At 38.1% G+C, this 19,218-nt stretch overlaps 1 protein-coding gene across 1 annotated transcript; it reads left to right on the forward strand.

The window, feature by feature from the left end:
* The first annotated feature begins 11,265 nt into the window (after positions 1 to 11,265).
* On the forward strand, positions 11,266 to 18,513 carry LOC117301145 (mediator of RNA polymerase II transcription subunit 30-like). Its single transcript, XM_033785040.1, has 5 exons — positions 11,266 to 11,352; positions 12,879 to 13,077; positions 13,716 to 13,865; positions 15,988 to 16,095; positions 16,683 to 18,513. Exons 2-5 carry the CDS (start codon positions 12,895 to 12,897, stop codon positions 16,788 to 16,790), a joined length of 549 nt encoding a protein of 182 aa, XP_033640931.1. The 5' UTR covers positions 11,266 to 11,352; positions 12,879 to 12,894; the 3' UTR covers positions 16,791 to 18,513.
* Positions 18,514 to 19,218: the final 705 nt, after the last annotated feature.

Below are 19,218 nucleotides of genomic sequence, written 5' to 3' on the forward strand. Positions count from 1 at the left end.
GTATATCCAGTGAGGTATATCCAGTAACGTATATCCAGTGAGAAATATCCAGTAGGGCATATCCAGTGAGGTATTTCCAGTGAGTTATATCCAGTGAGGTATATCCAGTGAGGTATATCCAGTGAGGTATATCCAGTGAGTTGTACCCACAGAGGTATGTACCCACATACAGTACAATTTACGTGTCAATGTCTTGAATCTGGAGCAAAGAAGTATACACACTAAATCCATTTTCGCATCTTGCTGATTTTCTTGAAGTTCAAATCCGTCGAGTAATTCCTCACTGACAAAGTGTTCCGTACGAAATAAAGTTTATGGTTTATTTTTGGTGTTCCTTCACCCTATAATATTCGCTTGGCACGCGTGTTGACGATGATTTGTGTTTATTATGAAAAATATGTTTGACTGAATGATCTTAGTATTGGTTTAAAAAACTATTAATGAACAATTTATTGAAAGTATTGATTAATACATATCAACCAACCAACAAAACATTCACACTTCTCGCACCCTGAAGTTATTTTGTGTTATTATCTTACTTGAAATATTATTTGAAATTGATATTTGCCTTGCATAAAATACTATAATCTATAAACAAATAGGCCTACACACGGCACAATGTAAACAGTTGTAATGACAAGAGCAGTCGAAGAAATCTCCATCATTTCCTCAGACTTTCGATCCATTTTCTTTAACTGTCTTTCAAACTAATAAAAGTGAATTCAATCCATGTACTATACCGGGTATAGCCAAGAACCCAGTGGAAAGAAGACAAGGAAGGAATAAAGTTTCAGTTTTAGACGTGAGAGGAAAACCTCAAAGAATCCATTTGGAAAACCCAAGCAGTCAGGGACTGAAAACTTAATCCACGTAGTGCCACTGACGTGTTCGAACCAGGGTCCTATAGGTGGAAGGCGAGGAAAGGCCACTACGCCAACCTAACAGCCTTTCTCGTCTTCTCTTCGAGTTGGTAGATTAAAGAGCAAAGAAGCTTTGAAGATCTATTCGCCATGTTTCGGCACCACAGAGAACAACCCAGAGCCTTGCACTTTTCCAATTACCCTTTGGTATAAATGGTACTGTCCAATAGCTATTTTTGAAACCTATTTATTTATTCGTTTATGAAATAATAATATTTAAAGTTTTTTTGTATATATATAATTATAATCGTTTACTGTTTACACCGACATTTTCACATTCTCATCCTTCACTTCATACGTGCTTTAGTTATCAGTTAAATTAAACCAAAATGAAGAATATTTAAAAGCTAGTGTTTTATCCGTGTAAATGGTTTTGGGTGCTGTACGATGTGTTGTGATTGGATATAATTTTAGCCATCGGAGATTTTTTTTTTCCTGCGGTTATGTATCAGCTGCTCTCAGTGTTCAAAACGCCCCTTTTTACTTCATAAGTAAAGTTGTTCATTATTTGTATACATACAAATGTTTTCTCCTTTGGAAATTAAAACTGTTTCCATGTGACAAGTGCACCCTCGACGTTTGTTCTGTGTCGATATCAAAGTATGCGACTGTGGTGACTCAATGGCTCCGAAGAGTTGTAAACTTTACACATAATTTCCTCTAGACCTGCGGCACTATTAAAACAATAGTTATCACTACATTTGAGTCGTGACCAGGACCTTGAATACTGTATTGCAAAATTGCATACCAATTTATGTAATAATGCCAACTTAACACCAACTTAAAACTAGAGTAAAAAAAGTGTACACGAACTGTTTGTGTCGGCTCTAGTTTTGACACACAAGCAACATACTTTTGTTGAGCCTATTTTACTACATTGACAAGTAAGATAAGCAATAATAAAGTCACATAATGCTTTTTGGTACATCCTTTCTTTGCATGGCAAGGTGTGGTTAAAAATGCATTCACATGATCCTTTCTCTGGGTGTGGTAAATGACGAACTCACATTGTTCTAAGTTGTCTTTGTTGGGCGTGGTTAATTGAGACCATTCACATTGACAACTTCCTGGTTAACACTGATGGGCGTGGTTGATTGACGCTTTCACATTGATGATTTCTTCTATAACATAGATGGGTGTGGTAAAATGTCGCGTGTTACTGGATGATAGCAGAATGGTGGGTGTACAGCAGAACAACTCGGAGTGATTTCTTGGCGGAAGTCGCGTAAAACCCATACATGGGCGTGGTCGATTCGACACTGATATTGAAGATACTTTGTTGGGCGTGGTGTCACAGCCTGAAGGTTTCTGACTTTGATCAGTGGTATGAGTCAATTAATGTTTAGGGTGTATCATTAAGAAATGACAACCTCATCTCAGTTTCAATTTTTGAGGGCACTAGGGGATTCTTCACGGATGGCAAAAGCTGCGCGTTAGCAATGCGATGCGTTTGCTGTTGTAACTTGCATGAATGTTTGTTTGGAATTTTATGTTTGGTGGACATCTTATTTATTTAGCCTAATATTAATTAACCCAAGTTCCATTTTATATTTTTCAGCAACCTATGCATTCATTAATATTAATTCACATTCTCTTTAATTCACTCCTTGATTAACTCATAAACTATTAATCAACAAACTAATTACTTGCGACCTTATTTAGTTATGCATACATTAAATAATTTATGTCTCTAGGCCTATTTAAAAAACAAAAAACAAACAAACAGTGCAACAGTGCCTACACAAGGCACAATGTAAACAGTTGAGCAGACAAGAGCAGTTGAGGAAATCTACATCAATTCCTCAGCCTCTCGATTCATTTTCTTTTACTGGCTATGAAGCTAAAAAAAGTTAATTCAATCCAAGGAAGGAAGGAAGTTTCAGTTATAGAAGTAGAATGAATTCATGGGAAAACACAGGCAGTCAGGGACTGAAAATCTACCCGGGCGGGATTCGAACCAGGGTGCTGGATGTGGAAGGCGATGAAAGACCACTATACGCCAACCTGACAGCCCTCATCATCTTTTGATGTCTTTTTATGTCTCTTAATTTTAAAAGAAAACAGTGCAATGCAGGTCTCTTCCAAAGTAGTGGTCCTGGCAGAGTTTATCGCTGTCCTTTACCCTCGTCGTTTCCAAGTATCTCCCTGGCGCACGCATAAAATATCATTCTTGACACGACATGTCTCTAAATGTTTGCTTTATCCTCCGTTTCCTTTTCTTAAATGTATCATTTATTGCGTTTAGTATCCGTTACTCCTTTATTCGCACACACTTACCTGACTCATGAAAAGGCAAAGGATTTGGAAATGAAAGGAAGAAAAGGGTGAGAAAAGGAATCTGAATTGAGAATCAAAATAGATTGTGCACCATCTATTTTTATTTCTTAATTCTCATCCATGAAGATGTGTTTTACAATCACAGGAGAGGTTTGTGCTTTAGACTCGACAACCAAATAGACACTTCTTACGAAGCGAAAGGAATGTCATTGATAGGTTGAAACGTGAACAGAGAGAATAGAAGTAGAAAATAAATGTAATCTTCACGATGTACCGTTGTTCCTATTACTAACGGTAACATGCATACACATAACACAATTACTACATTTATGACCTTTTCACAATGTACCCACACAGTATCATCAAAGTGAACATTACTACCACTGTTTAATACTTTTATTAAATGGACAAGGGGACTGGTCAGGGAAACCAGGGAAGTAGGGAGTATATAGGTACCAAAAAGAGCAGGACCCTTTTTGACGTATATTAGGAAGTTGTGAAAATATATGGTGAATATTTAGCTGAGGATATAGTGAGATGAAAGCCCAAAGTGTCTTACACCGACCGTTCGGGACTGAAGACATGGATGAAAAAGGAAGTGTGTCATAAATAAAATAATAAAGAAGTAAACGAACAAATAACAAATTACAAACGAATAACTGGCACCATAAAATACACTTATTCAATTATCACGCTTGATATACTTGATATTGATATACTTGTACGTTAACTTCTTAAAGAATATTACCCATTTTAACTTATACTGTGTGTTATACAATATACCGAATATTACCACAGTGGGCGACAATAATGTGAACCCATACATGTGCAGAAACTTACCTTATCCCTGACAAAAATCAAAGTGTCGGGGAATGGGGACTGAATCTTGGAAAAAAGAGATTCAGAGTCCATAGATAGAGAAGAGACATTTATAAGATAAGAAATACACGATAAGACGAAGCTGTCTCGTCAACTATCTCACACCGATAAGCTAAGAAGGACAAGAGACATGTGATGATAAAGGAAAAGTGTCCTAAAACAAAATACAAAAATCCCAATAATTTACACCGTAGACTACACTTACTAATTTTATACCTTATGAAATAACTACATAAATGTTTATCACATTATAACCAGTAAAACTAATTTAACACGCTTACTGATTTACTTACCTTATTAGCTACTTACAAAAAATGATCACTACAAAACTTGGTAACAGAATACACATAACCAGTGAGACATAGTTGTACATTTCTGAAACTGTAGGCCGGCCCTAAACGTACCCATACATTCAGAAGCTTACCTTGAGTTGGTCATCCCATACAAAACAGATTGTCATGGGATGGGGACTGCATCTTTAAAAAAAGAGATCCAGGGTGCACAGATAGAGAAGAGAATTTGTTTTCAAGATAGGACAAATGAAAGGATTTCCAAGATGAGATGGTAGCCCAAAGAAAATCTATCATAACTACATCAGATCAGTTGGTTAAGAACAAGAGACAAATGGACGAAAAAGGAAAAGTGTCCAAATGGGGAATTCTTTTAAAACCATATTATTTGCGACACATACTACACTTACTCATTTATCAAGACAATACTTGTACCTTAACTACCTACAATAATTATTAACCCGTATACTTTAAATGTTTTATAATCAGAGCACACCAATGTTTTATAATAAGAGCACACCAAAGATATTACCAGATTGTCAGACATAACCCATTTAACACGCTTACTGATATACTTACACCGTATTAACTACTTACTAGTGTTTGCTACTACAAACTTGTACATAGAACACACATACCAGAAAGACATAATAGTAAACATTTCTGTCACTGGTAACCTTAACCATACCTGTACAGAAACTTACCTTGAGTTTGTTATACCTGACAAAACAGATTGTCATGAGGGTGTATAGAAAATGAAATTAAATATTATAAGAAGTATGGATTTCCAAGCTGACATGACAGCCCGAAATCTGTCTCTATGAATGGAACAATAGTAAAGTGGGATAACCTTAACCATACCTGTACAGAAACTTACCTTGAGTTTGTTATACCTGACAAAACAGATTGTCATGAGGGTGTATAGAAAATGAAATTAAATATTATAAGAAGTATGGATTTCCAAGCTGACATGACAGCCCGAAATCTGTCTCTATGAATGGAACAATAGTAAAGTGGTACCCCCAAACTAATATACAATAGTTTGCACCATAGCCTATACTTACTTAATTATCATGCTCAGCAAAACACAAGTACCTTATTAACTGCTTACAACAATCTTAACCACTTAAGACATAAGAAGTTGTAAATATTTCCGACACACTGTAAACATTTTTCAGGCACTTACCTTATCCCTGACAAAAAAAATGTCCTGGGATGGGGAGTGTGTCTCAGAAAAAGTGATTGAGGATTATAGGCAGAGAGATTCTCTGAGATGAGGAAATAAGAAGTGTTTGAAGGGGGGGGGGGGGCTGTGAGGAGGATTTGCCACAGGTGCGAAGGACAGCCGTAAAAAGCTGTCTTGGAGTGTCACAGAGTAAAAACCACCTTAGATTGAATTGCTCTTAATTACAATTACAATTAAGGAATTGTTTTACTTGCAACTTACTTAAACTTGTACCATGAATACTTTCTCAAAAATGTAACCCCACCAGATTAACAAACCTATTAGGACGAAAATTGCTTTTTATTTAAATCAGATTCATGTGTTAACTTACCTTTATTCATGGGGGACTTTAAAAGATAAAATATAGGCGTTACTGAAAATTGGTGCAACCATTTACATGAAGAAATGTAAATTGTAACAATCAAAATAAGAACAATGTTATGTTGATTAAGACAAAGAGCAGACAGAGAAAATGACAACTGGGTCTTCATGACCACAAGACCACCAAAGTTTCTTCAAACAAGAAAATAGATGGTGGTAAATACATGAGGAATTTCTATGTAAGAACCAACCCAAGAAGAGTGTTATGTTGATTAAGAAAAAGAGCAGACATAGAAAATTACAACTGGGTCTTCATGACCTCAAGACATCATTGGCAGACCACCAAAGTTTCTTTAAACAAGAGAATAGATGAGGGCAAACAAGTACATGAGAAATTTCAATGTAAGAACCAACACAAGAAGAGTGCAGAGAGAGAAAATTCCATCTGAATCTTCATGACCTCAAGACATCAATAGCAGACCACCAAGGTTTACAAACACCAGTTAATCTCTTGACAAATTCAATACAACTCCACTGTTGAAAATATCAACATTGTGTCACGAAAACACTCAATTACCTCACATCGGGATCACATTCAGATGAATACATGATTCACAAAGAATGATTTTCTTATGTGATGGTGAATGAGACGTGATCTGCGTTAATGATCCCAGAGCCGAGACAAAATGTGGTTTTATGAATCCACGGAAGACTGTGTGAACTTGAGTGATGGACATCAAAATAAGAAAAAGAGGTGGACAAGATTTCAAAGCAAGACTCTGAATGTCTTGAACATTTATAGTGCAGTATGAGGCGAAAAAACTGTGTTTTTCTTGTGCATATAGACTAAAATACTATAAGCTTAATTTGGTTTAATTTAACTTACTTCATAACTCTACTTACTTAAGTAATGTTTGTTCTGCTATTTTATTTTATAGCAATTTCTGTATCTACTCATTAATAGCAAACATCTATTCCCTCTCCAGGAGGTTCGCTCATCCAATTGTTATCTCAATCATTCACTCTATTACAAACTGTAAGGCTAAGAATGCAATACTTTTATTTACTTCATAACTCTACTTCTTCAAGCAATTTGTGTTATGTCGTTTTATTTCTTCGTGTATCCACTCATTTAGCAAACATTCATTCCCTCTCCAGGAGGCCACATATTCATCAAATTGTTGTCTCAATCATTCACTCTATACTACTTGGAACTTGAGTTATAAGAAAAAATATAATTGGGCTAAGCACCCGTTCGCTTGTTTCCTTCATATTACTACTTTCTCCATTTTTTTAAAAGGACTTACTTTTTCAGTTGTTAAAACTTCCCTTAGGAGCATTTATCTTTTATTTATTTGGTGTGTATAATTTAATGTTCGTGTGGTGGATTGTTTGGGTCAGTAATGTTGGTGTTGAGTTTTGCCTTTGCATCGCATTGCGTACAACGAACTGAGTTGTTCTAAAAGTCAGCTTTCTCGCGAAGCCATTTAAAGTTACGCAATTCATCAATAGAACCTATAATCCTGTTAGGTGCATTGACGATCAATGTAGTTTTCTTCTTTATCGCATCTCCTTTGAAAATTGTAATACTATTTCTTTTGTTGACGCAATGAATGACATCAGTTCCGAGTGAAGTTGTTACGTTTGCTGGAAGCTATCACGACCTTTCGCCTCATTGGTCAGTTCGTGTGTGAACAGGTGTGTGTACTGCGAGTTCAACAATAGCTGAGCAAGGATATCACATTCCAATTCGGGCTATATGGCTCCAACTACAACCTTTTTTTGAATTAAGTACGTTGAACCCATTTCTTTTTTATTCTAACATTTTGGCCAAAGTTATATCAAGCAGATGGATACACACATTGTGCAAAATATACATCATTGTCATGAAAGGCATTAACAAATTAACTTCACAAGACACTTTAGAAAATTAATGAGGTTTAAAATATACCCTGTCATGCATGTAAAAGAAATATTATCCTTTTTTATTATTTTTACTATCTGTTACAGTTTTTGTTCGAACCTCCTATTTTGATACAAGATACAAGATAAGTTTTAATTGGCAGTTAGATGTACTATGAATTCATGCAAAATAATGAGTACATGTATGTATCAATCATTTTCATCGTCACAAAGAACTTTCGTTTGGTGCTATTATTTTTGAGAAAACAGCCATTTGCAATAACAATTTATTTAACGAGCATTTGTTTTATGTTCATTTTACCCTCATGAGCATGAATGAAAAGTAAAGTTCGAGAGGAATTTGCTGGTGAATCTGTGTACACATAATATTAATACAACATTTTACCAGCGTTTTGACAAAATAAAATAAGGTTTTCAACACACAGCTGAACATTTTGTTTATTCCCAAAGACTTGCAGTAAAAAAAAAACATTGAAACAATATCTCTATGTTCATGAGAGTTGTTTGCCCTACTCAGTACTGGTGGTTCTAAAAAGAACCGACTCACCCCCTCCTGGTCAGGCCTGACCGTCTTCTTCATTCTTCTAGGAGTAAAACTGTCTCTCTTGTTGCACAAAAACTGTTGCACTAGCAAGTTTCAGCACCACAATCGCCGTCTAGCAATAGTGACTATACGCTCGTAGCTGTACGGTCTCAACTTCTCGAAGAACTGGAGAACAGAAAGCCGCTGGTTGGCGGGCGGCACACGTGCGACGAAAAAGTGTGAAATGATGCAGCATTTTCACTTCCGAAATTCAGCCTTTTTATTCGTCCAGTTCCAGCTTCAAATGGTTTACATTTGGTCTATATCATTTATGGCGTCCACTTCTTCCATGGTTTGATAAAAAATTTGGCAAAAATGTGAAAATTGCCGTAAATTAGGACAGCGAAATACGATGGAGTCGCAAGGTTGTTACATTCCGTTCTACATGTGTTAATTACACCAAGTGAAAAACAACAAAATTGCCTTTTCGGACCGCTTACCTGTGATTATATTCCTACGCGAGGCGCTTACTTGTTGAAAAATCTAAACAAAAATACATTTTTAATAAACGTGAATATTTTTTCTTCAAAAGTACCCCAAATAAAATAACTCGGAAAAATTTGATTGTGTCTGTCTTTTGTTTTCGAATGTTTACACACCAAAGGTGCACTACTTTCACCACGGTTCGCGGAAGGATTTTAACGTTCTACGGTCGCGGAAATGTTGTCCGTGAAACTTTGAGCATAACGAGGCATGGATTTAAGTGGGCCTTTTTTTTTAAGGGAGTTCATGTAGACTGGTCCCCTGTTTAAGGATAATAACATGTACTTATTTTTTAGAACCAGCGATTTCATTTGATACAGTAATTTCATTGGATAAACGATAAGTGACGTTTGCATTCTGTGTGCTTTGATTGGTCCGAGGTGAACCTGAACTTCCAGTCGTCTGCATATACTGGGTGCGTTCGTTTAGCTTCCCTGTGTCGACCCCGGTGTATGGCGGTTTTTATTTCCAGGACGAACGTGGGTTATTATCTGCACACGTTCGTTCTGGAAAAAAACCCGCCACACACCGGGGTCGACCCGGGGAAGCTAAACGAACGCACCCTATGATGCTAGGTGAAAGGTGCAAATGGACGGGGATTGATCCTGGCTAAAGGCCACTCTCTGGCGTTATTAATTTATTTATTTATTTGTTTTTATTTTATTTTTAGTTTTTTTGGGGAGGGCAAATACATAATATTTAGGGGTTTATTATAATTAGTATACAAGGAGGTGAAGGGCCATGGTTCTGAGCGAGGGACAGCAGCACTGGCAGATCAAGATATTAATTATGTCAACCCTTGTTGAAGGCCCGCCTAGTGTATCCAGGGGGTAAAGCCATTAGTAGAGAGATAAAGTTTCAGTATTTTTTCTCAAAAGTGTGGACTGGGGGTTTTGATGACTTCCAACTTGGTAATTTGGATAACACCACTGATGGTCCTACGCTATTTGCAGAGAGGTATGTAGGAAGTTTCTCAAGTTTTGGAAATAATATTAATTACGACGGCGGCCGAATGTTCCAAGTGGAGGTCTAGCTAGGAGGGGGATAACTACACATGCCTTGTGACTCGGTCCATGCCCTATCATAACTGTTGAGCAGAGGGTGCGCTCAATACTTTCCAGAGTCCTGGGGGTGGGAATAGAACCTATGACCCTGTAATTCCAGAGCAGTGTCTTACCAACTAGACTACCGAGGTTGCCCGGAAGCTAGATGCAGTTCGAATCCTATGTTTTGGCAGCGGGCACCGCAACGATATAATAGCTTCAAATCCCACCACAGTAACATGCCTGTATTTTTCACAGGACTCGGGAAAGTACTGAGTATGAAGTCGAGTTTGTTTGTGCTGAGCTAGATAGCCTGAACATCTGACGTCACACTTTGAGGCTCGTGAATAATGATCCTTTAAAAAAAACAATGGCTTTGGCTTGGGCTCAGGCTGGCTTGGGGCTCCCAGTTGTTTTGGCAATAATAAAGCAGCCTCCAGTGCTTTGCGAATGCACGAACCTCTGAAGCCAAATCAAAAGCCGAAACCGGGGAGAATTAACAGTTGTCTGCTAAGCAGAATGATGAGCAGGATACCAGACACAAATTGTGTTTTTGACATTTTAGTTTGGTTGGTAACCATATTCTGGTATTCCCTTGTAAGCATGACGTTTATTTGCTTATAAATAATTATAGCTACTTTATTTTGGCCCTGTCTTGTAAACCCTGAGGAAATAGAGATCAGTGGATGAGGTACGGTATGGTATGGTGGCCCTGAAGGGACATCGCACATCGCAAATATCTTTGCAAATATTTGTGATGTCGCAAACATCTTTGCAGATATTTGCGATGTCGCAAATATCTTTGCAAATGGTATGGTGGCCCTGAAGGGACATCGCCATCGCAAATATCTTTGCAAATATTTGTGATGTCGCAAACATCTTTGCAAATATCTTTGCAGATATTTGCGATGTCGCAAATATCTTTGCAAATATCTTTGCAAATAATTATTTGCGATGTCGCAAACATCTTTGCAAATTTGAAAAGATATTTGCGACATTCCAAATATTTGCAAAGATATTTACAAAGATATTTTGCGACATCGCAAATTATTTGCAAAGACATTTGCGATGTGCAATGTCGCTTCAGGGCCACCATAGTATGGCCATTTTCGAATCGACTGGATTTGGCTTTGGATTCGGCTCGGGCTAGCTTTGCCTGGCGGTTGTTTTTACAATTTTATTTTGCGCGTGCTTATACTCGCCCAGGGTTTCTGACGAGAGAACGGAGCCTCAAGCCGAATCCCAAGCCGAAGCCGTGGTTTCGAAAAGGGCCATAGTCTTTCAGTAATCCATCGCCACTGGAGGGCGCTATCCCTAACAGCTTTGACAAGATTTCGCTCACGCTTTTGTATCTCGTAGCCTCACAAAAAGGCCATTTCTGCGGCTGTTGTTAGTGACAAAATTGCAGGTAATAATAACGTTTTATATTTGCTACATTTTATGTGATTATAACGTCGATTTTTGTTAGAAAACACTGACTGGAAACGGTTTATTTCTAAGCTAAGGATTGTAATTGTATTAGTCCTACTCCTAGAACTATTTCGGTTTCGTCCGGCTATCGTCTCCCCGTAACGGGGACGATAGCCCGTCAGTCAGTGCCGTGGTGCCGCCGTCGCGTTGCCTGCAACGGAGGAGTCAAACCTGGGCTAACATACTCCTAGTTAGAACTATTTCGGTTTCGTCCGGCGGATAACTTTCCGTATGGCGCCACCACTTTTTCACTCATTTATATAAAAAGGGATATTTATATGTCATTGAGGTAAATTAGATACTATATTATTTCATATCGAATGAAAAAGTGGTGGCGCCATACGGAAACTTTTCCTTATTTTACCTCAATGAGATATTCCTTTTTTTTGGTTGTAAAAATGAGTGATAAAGTGATGGCGCCATGCTCTTCACGAATTACAGGAACTGAATACACATAAAGTCTGCCAATCGATTGGAATGGAATTGCTCAAACAAATCATCAGAGTCACAAACGGCACTACTAGTACTACAATCTTTCTGAACTTCTCAAGAGAGGGCGGGGAGGGCGGTATTAGTTGAAAACCGTGACCCGGTTTATTTATCAAAAAAGTTCAAAACTGGCTGCGCTCGCAGAGTTGCACCGGTGACCATGCTAAGAATCTTTTTCATGTGTGAAAAAATGAGGTGAACTTTTGCCCTTTTTCAAAAGGATTTTGAAAGAAGAGAGTTTTATTGACCTCCGAGTCCTACAGGAGTAATTTGAAACTCACACAGTTTGTGTGGTCGAAGCAAGATCAATTTAAAAAACCTTTCTTTTGTGTGTGGCCGGACCAAATTTCAGTATCGCGCTACCTTTGACAAAATTGCAACCATCCACAATAATGGCGTCACTTTGGCTCAAACTTACCCGGCTAATCATTCCACTACTGTAGTGATTTACTTGTAAAGTTGTAGTTAGTAGTGTAATGGAAGGTATCATAAAACTTGGAGCACGTGTATGTAGTAAAAATTGTGTACGTTTTTTCTGAGCTCCGGTAATAAGCTTCTATTTGTAGCATTAGTGTGAAGTGCTACTGAGTCTATGTGTTAGGGACGAAATTTAGTGTATTTTCATGATAGTCAGCAGGGCTAGTAACCCAGATTTTTTAGCAGCCCTGATGAGATTTTGGTAGCAAAAAAACCCCCCACATTACGTCTTGAGTCACGGCACAAATTGGTCACGGAAAGTATTTTATTTTACAATACCCTCAGTACAGTTCATTAATGTTTGTGATGTTGATTTTTGCATTACAGCCTGGCTGTAACTCTGGTGTCGCGTGGCTAGCAGGCTGGTGGCAATTTTGACCCCTGCCAAGTGAGAATACTGGTCTTTGACAAATTACCAATATAATTTAATAGTGTCCACTGTCCATTGCCTTAAATATGGAATTTAAAAAAATTGTCACTGCTTTTTCCCCTCCTCAGAGCTTTTATTGGAACCATGGCGACACCTGGTACCCAAGCCAATGTAACTCCTCCTAGTAATCCGACTCACACCCCCACCCCAACACTACAAGGTCAACGGGAGGTCAACTGTGTATCACTCTGCAGACTGGGACAAGAAACTGTACAAGACATCGTAGCAAAGACCAATGAGATCTTCGTAGTCTTAAAATCCACGCAGGTAGAAACTTTTAACAATAGATTTGCAATTTTGGGTGTCAAAACGCGCACCAAAGGAATGGACTCCCCAAATAGGCAGAACTGGTTGAAGCGCATTGTCCGTGTACTATCCTTTTGTGCGCCTTTTTGACACCCAAAATGGCGGACACGAGACGCAAGTGCGCTGCACGTTGTGCAATGGATCTATAGTCATAACCCTTGACCCTCCTAAGAGTCGTAGAACGGGGTTTACAACAAACTATGTGTTCAAATGTTGTCCCCCCGCAACATCCAAACATCTAAAATTACCCAATTAATTGCACTGTCTTTACACCAGGGCCCAATTTCATAGACCTGCTTAGCACAAAAATTTGCTTAAAGCATGAAATTTTTGCCTTGATAAAAACAGGATTACCAATCATATTTACACGTGATCTCCAGGATGAGAAAAACAAGAGCTGAATACCAGTAACAAGCAATATACAACAAATGAAAATTTGGTTGGTAATCCTGTTTTTATTAATGAAGAAATTTCATGCTAAGCAAATTTTTGTGCTTAGCAGTTTTATGAAATTGGGCACAAGCCTTGAAAAAACACATGGGTGAGTCTAAGTTGCACTACATCAATCAGCAATACTGATTTTATTTTTTTTATTTCAGCTGCCAAATGGTGTGTCGAACACCAATCCACAACACCAAACCAAGCTACAAGATTTAATTCGAAACGTCCAGAGTCAGTTCAAGAAACTCCGCTTATTGTATGATAAATGTAATTTATTGTCAGGAGGTATGGACCAAAGCAACGCAGAGGTAAGTCAAGACAGTTTCATCTCAGGGAGAGTGCTGCCATTTTGGGGAGATAGAAATCTCAGTTGGTAGTGTGCTTAAATGCCTTGTCACACGAGGCTTTTACAGGCAATTTGGAGGCAACCAACTGCAGTGCATGCTACAGGACAAGTAATTTTACGAACACTGTCTTGTGATTCCCAAGAAAAATAGGTGAAGATTGAAATGTGAATGTCTTTTGTTCTTGGAGATTGCCTGGAACTGGTTGCCTGTAAATTTCCTCGTGTGACATCTTAGACTGACTAAGGAAAGTGCATTTTTTTGTCAAAATTCAACATAGTTGTTGATATAGAAAAGTTTGCGGTAACACCATGTAATAACAATCTCTAAATGAGTTGGGGTGGTTCTGAAAAGAACCGTTGGATTAACTCGACGTTTCGATCAGTATGTTCTGATCGTCTTCTGGAGAATGAAGTAGTTGTTGATGTTACATTTCAAATACTATGTTCAGTACACATTTGTTTAGATACTTTTCTGTCCATTGCTGAATTCTGATGGTATTCTATAATAACGGCATTGAATTTGAGCTACATGGTATGAATATTTGAGCTACATGGTATGAATATTTGAGCTACATGGTATGAATATTTGAGCTACATGGTATGAATGGCACATACGTCTTTCCTCACAATGTACATACCTAATTTGTGTTTTCTGTTTGATGACATCATGTTTCAAATTTTGGTTAAAAAAATGTAAAATCAAATGATATTTTACATTTACAAGAAGATAGAGACTTGTATTTCATTGCCCCAAAGGTGTCTATCTATTGGAAATGGGTGAATCACAAAACTCAATTTGACGTTGGAGCTCCTCTTTAAGGGCAGTGGACACTATTGGTAATTACTCAAAATAATTATCAGCATAAAACCTCACTTGGTAACAAGTAATGGGGAGAGGTTGGTAGTATAGACGATGTGACCTCTGACGTCACTTGAAAACCATAACATGATTCGCGCGCATACCGTCAGGCAACACCTTTGTGTTTTGGCAGCCAGCTAGAGAGTGTATGCAATCTTACCATGACTACGCGTCTTTTTGCCTGGCGAAACATGACGTATACAGTGTTTTGTCAACAGACGGCGGTTGGAATGTAAACATAGGTCACATCGGCTATAAAACCTTGTGAGAAACAGCTCCCTCTGAAGGAACATAGTTTTCGAGAAGGAAGTAATTTTCCACGAATTTGATTTCGAGACCTCAGAGTTAGAATTTGAGGTCTCGAAATCAAGCATCAGAAAGCACACAACTTCATGTGACAAGGGTGATTTTTGTTTCATTTGACCAATTGAGCTGAAATTTTCACAGGTTTGTTATTTTATGCATATGTTGAGATACAGCAAGTGAGAAGACTGGTCTACGACAATTACCAATAGTGTCCACTGTCTTTAAAAATGTTCTTCACATTTTCTTTGACTCTGGAATGATCTTCCACAGTGCATCTGCTGCTCCCCTTCCTTGGACACTTATAAGAAGCCTCTGATAACAATGACTTCATGAACAATGACCTCATGTTTAAATGTATTTTTATTATTTTTAATTGTTTTTCTAGACTTTGTTAAAGACACTGGACACTATTGGTAATTGTCAAAGACTAGTCTGCACAGTTCGTGTATATGCATAAAATAACAAACCTGTGAAAATTTGAGCTCAATTGGTCATCGAAGATATGAGATATTAATAAAGGAGAAAAAAAACTCCCTTGTCACACGAAGTTGTGTGCGTTCAGATGCTTGATTTCAAGACCTCAAATTCTAAATCTGAGATCTCAAAATCAAATGCGTGTAAAATTACTTCTTTCTCGAAAACTACGTCACTTAAGAGGGAGCTGTTTCTCACAATGTTGTATACTATCAACCTCTCACCATTACTCGCAATCAAGAAAGGTTTTATGATAATAATTATTTTGAGTAATTACCAATAGTGTCCACTGCCTTTAAGCGATGAGTAAACATCTTTTGATGAGTAAGAGCGCTCTATAATTTTATGTATCGATTGTATTGTATTGTTTGTATTGTATTATTCTCAAAGAAACTGAATGAAGATACTGTGTTTTATGTTAGCTATAATTTGACAATGTTTTCAGGAGTTGATTCCTTGGAAGGATGGTCAAGATAGCTTGAGTGATCTCTCGGGTCTCGGGTCTGAAGACAGGATTCAGTTTGCTAACAAAGAAAAACAAGAACTCATGAAGGTAGGTTGAGAAGTAGACAAATCTAGTGCGGATTTTCATATCCAATGTTTGCCACATTTACTGGTAGGATGCGTCAGTTGAATCCTTTATTTGAGGAATTACCTCTTTCTCAAAAACTATGTTACTTCACAGGGAGCCGTTTCTCACAAAGTTTTATACTCAATATAAACCACAAGGGAAACTGACTGGGTAAATTTTGAAATGATTTTTGGGGTTGAACAAAGAATTGACTAGAGTGGGATTCAAACCAAGACCTCTGGGTTAACATGCGGGCGCTCTACCAACTGAGCTATCTAGCTAGATAGCTCGGTTGGGGCACCGCCAATATAGGGCTAGATATCTAATTTGGTAGAGCGCTGGCACGTTATTCCGGAGGTCGTTGGTACGAATCCCACTCTGGTCAATTCTTTGTTCAACTCCAAATAATTGTATACTATCAACAGCTCTCCTTTGCTCTTTATTAAGTAAGTTTTATGCCAACAATTATTTTGAATTAAATTACCAATAGGGTCCACTATATGAAATTGGAACCCGTTTTCATTACAGGTATTTGATCTAACTAGGGTTTATTTGAATTAACTCAACAGAAAGTGAGTGCCAAGAACCAACAGCTTCAACAGCTGATAGAGAGGTTGAGATCTGTAATCTGGGATATCAATACCATGATGGCAATGAGACATACAGCTTGGCCATGAAGATGGAGGAAGAGGTTTGGTACCGAGACTAAGGACAACAAACACTGTCTGTGCTCAAGAACAGTGCTCAAGAACGGGGAGACTGACTATTAATCAGTGCTGTAGACCTCAAGACTAGTCTCAGTCTCCAGACTCAGGAGCAACCACACACGGCAGGGAGCCTGACTATCAATCAGTGCTGTAGACCTCAAGACTAGTCTCAGTCTCCAGACTCAGGAGCAATTACACAGTGCAGAGAGCCTGACTATCAATCAGTGCTGTAGAACTCCCCACTAGTCTCAGTCTCCAGACTCAGGACCAACAACACATCACAGGGAGCCTGACTATCAATCAGTGTTGTAGAACTCAAGGCTAGTCAAAGTCTCCAGACTCGGGAGGATTAACACACTTGCTACCATGAGCAATGCGTCATATCGATACCTGGTGTCACAAACCCCTGGTAGGGATGTACTTGAACAGAACCCTGATTGCTCCCAATTGTTTGCACGCGTATTAAAACAAAAGACTGAAATACAGTTGTTGATAGCTAACTAAGGACACAAGCGTCAAGACTGGACTTAAACCTTAGCTCTACAGAAACACCAGAGCTTGAGTCAAATGCGTTTAACTCCACGATTACCATGATGAAACCATGCTGATCAAAAATAATTTTACAGATGTAACAAGTTTTCAAGAATACTTTTATTGCCACCTTAACTTTTTATAATTAATTTGTTAATCTATTGCGTAAAAACACTTGCATATTCAATCCGTTTGAAAGACAAAGTACCGTATACAGTGGGAGACTTTTTGGTGATGCTAGGTGGCAGCAGACTTACCAGGTAAATCCATCCATTCTCTTGTGCGCATGCTCCGAAAGTCGTCACGGATAAACAATGATAACTTACTTGTCTGTTTACTGCCATTGTTTTAAAAAGCAACAAGCTAGTCTATTTTATTCAAAAACAAATATTTTGAATTGTTATACTCTTTCTATATCTTTTTGATTCAAAACTATTTGAGGCAGTCACAATAATATATTGGTACTTTTGGTCTTACTTGTAATGTTAAAAGTGCTCATTTTTGCAATGGCTCAATTGCTCTTTTCTAGGCTTTAGAGGGGGCACTGTTGGTCAAGATCAAAGTAGGGCCCAATTTCGTAGCTCTGCTTACCGAGGAATTCTCGGCGTAAGATTTTTTGCTTGAATGGCAAGCGCTGAGTTTCTTTGCCGGATGTTTAAGCAAAGAAAGCTGATTGTTTGCTAACGGTAAGCAAAGCAATCATAAAGCTGTTAGGCAGAACATACTGTTGAGCAAATTTCTATGCTAAGCAAGATAGGGTGGGGCACCAGTCACAACAATATGAACTTTAAGGACTTTTGGCTGGTAACCATTTCTGCTAAGAAATACTTTGACTGTGCTTGTCAAGTTTTTGTGGTTACAGGCTTTATGAAATTGGGCCCGGGTCTGTGGTTGTACATTGAATTTTTAACTCAGTAACTGCATGTGCATCCTACCCCATTATCATACCATATCTATTGTGAACGTTCACATGTTCAGTAACTGGATGAGAGTTCCTACTTCAATGAACAGCAACAGCCATGCTTTAATCATGACGACTGAGCCCTCATATAATACTTTCTGAGTGTACATCTCTCTATTTGTAAATACAATTATTACTGGTTCGCCTTTGAAAAGGTAGACTGAACATTTCTTATTAAAAAGTGAAATGAATACAACATCATATGTATTACTTCTAACATTCTTTTTTTCAAAACGATGAGTAGCAATTTGTTACTGAACAAAGATATCGACACAATAGGGAGGCCGCCAAAGCAGCTCTATAAACATCGTCACATTGATTCAGAGGTTGCAGGTTCAATACTCGCTCTTCTTTGTCGTACACTCGGGTGTGACCGACTCCAACAAATGACCCCCAGAGCTAGAGACCTGCTCCATGTTCTATAGGCCTAGTTGACTAAAATGCAAAAAACAATTTAAAGGCAGTGGACACTATTTGTAATTACTCAAAATGATTATTAGCATAAAACTTTTCTTGGTGACGAGTAATGGGGAGAGGTTGATGGTATAAACCATTGTGAGAAACGGCTCCCTCTGAAGTGCCATAGTTTTCGAGAAAGAAGTAATTTTCCTCGAATTTGATTTCGAGACCTCAGATTTAGAATTTGAGGTCTCGAAATCAATAATCTAAACGCACACAACTTCGTGTGTCAATTGTGTTTTTTTCTTTCATTAGCATCTCGCAACTTCGATGACCGATTGAGCTCAAACTTTCACAGTTTTGTTATTTTATGCATTTATTGAGATACACCAACTATGAAGGCAAGTCTTTGACAATTAACAATGGTTTCACTGCCTTTAAAGGCATTGGACCCCTTTGCTAACTGTCAAGGACCAGTATTTTCACTGGATGTATCCCAACATGTAT

The sequence above is a fragment of the Asterias rubens genome, chromosome 16, assembly GCF_902459465.1.
Source record: "Asterias rubens chromosome 16, eAstRub1.3, whole genome shotgun sequence".
In the NCBI taxonomy this organism is placed as follows: Eukaryota; Metazoa; Echinodermata; class Asteroidea; order Forcipulatida; family Asteriidae; genus Asterias; species Asterias rubens.

Bases quoted from the DNA above. Each gene is read 5' to 3' on its own strand.
- LOC117301145 (XM_033785040.1), top strand. From the start codon at position 12,895: ATGGCGACACCTGGTACCCAAGCCAATGTAACTCCTCCTAGTAATCCG. The intron at 13,078-13,715 runs GTAGAAACTTTT...TTTTTATTTCAG, and splicing joins TAGTCTTAAAATCCACGCAG to CTGCCAAATGGTGTGTCGAA. The intron at 13,866-15,987 runs GTAAGTCAAGAC...CAATGTTTTCAG, and splicing joins TGGACCAAAGCAACGCAGAG to GAGTTGATTCCTTGGAAGGA.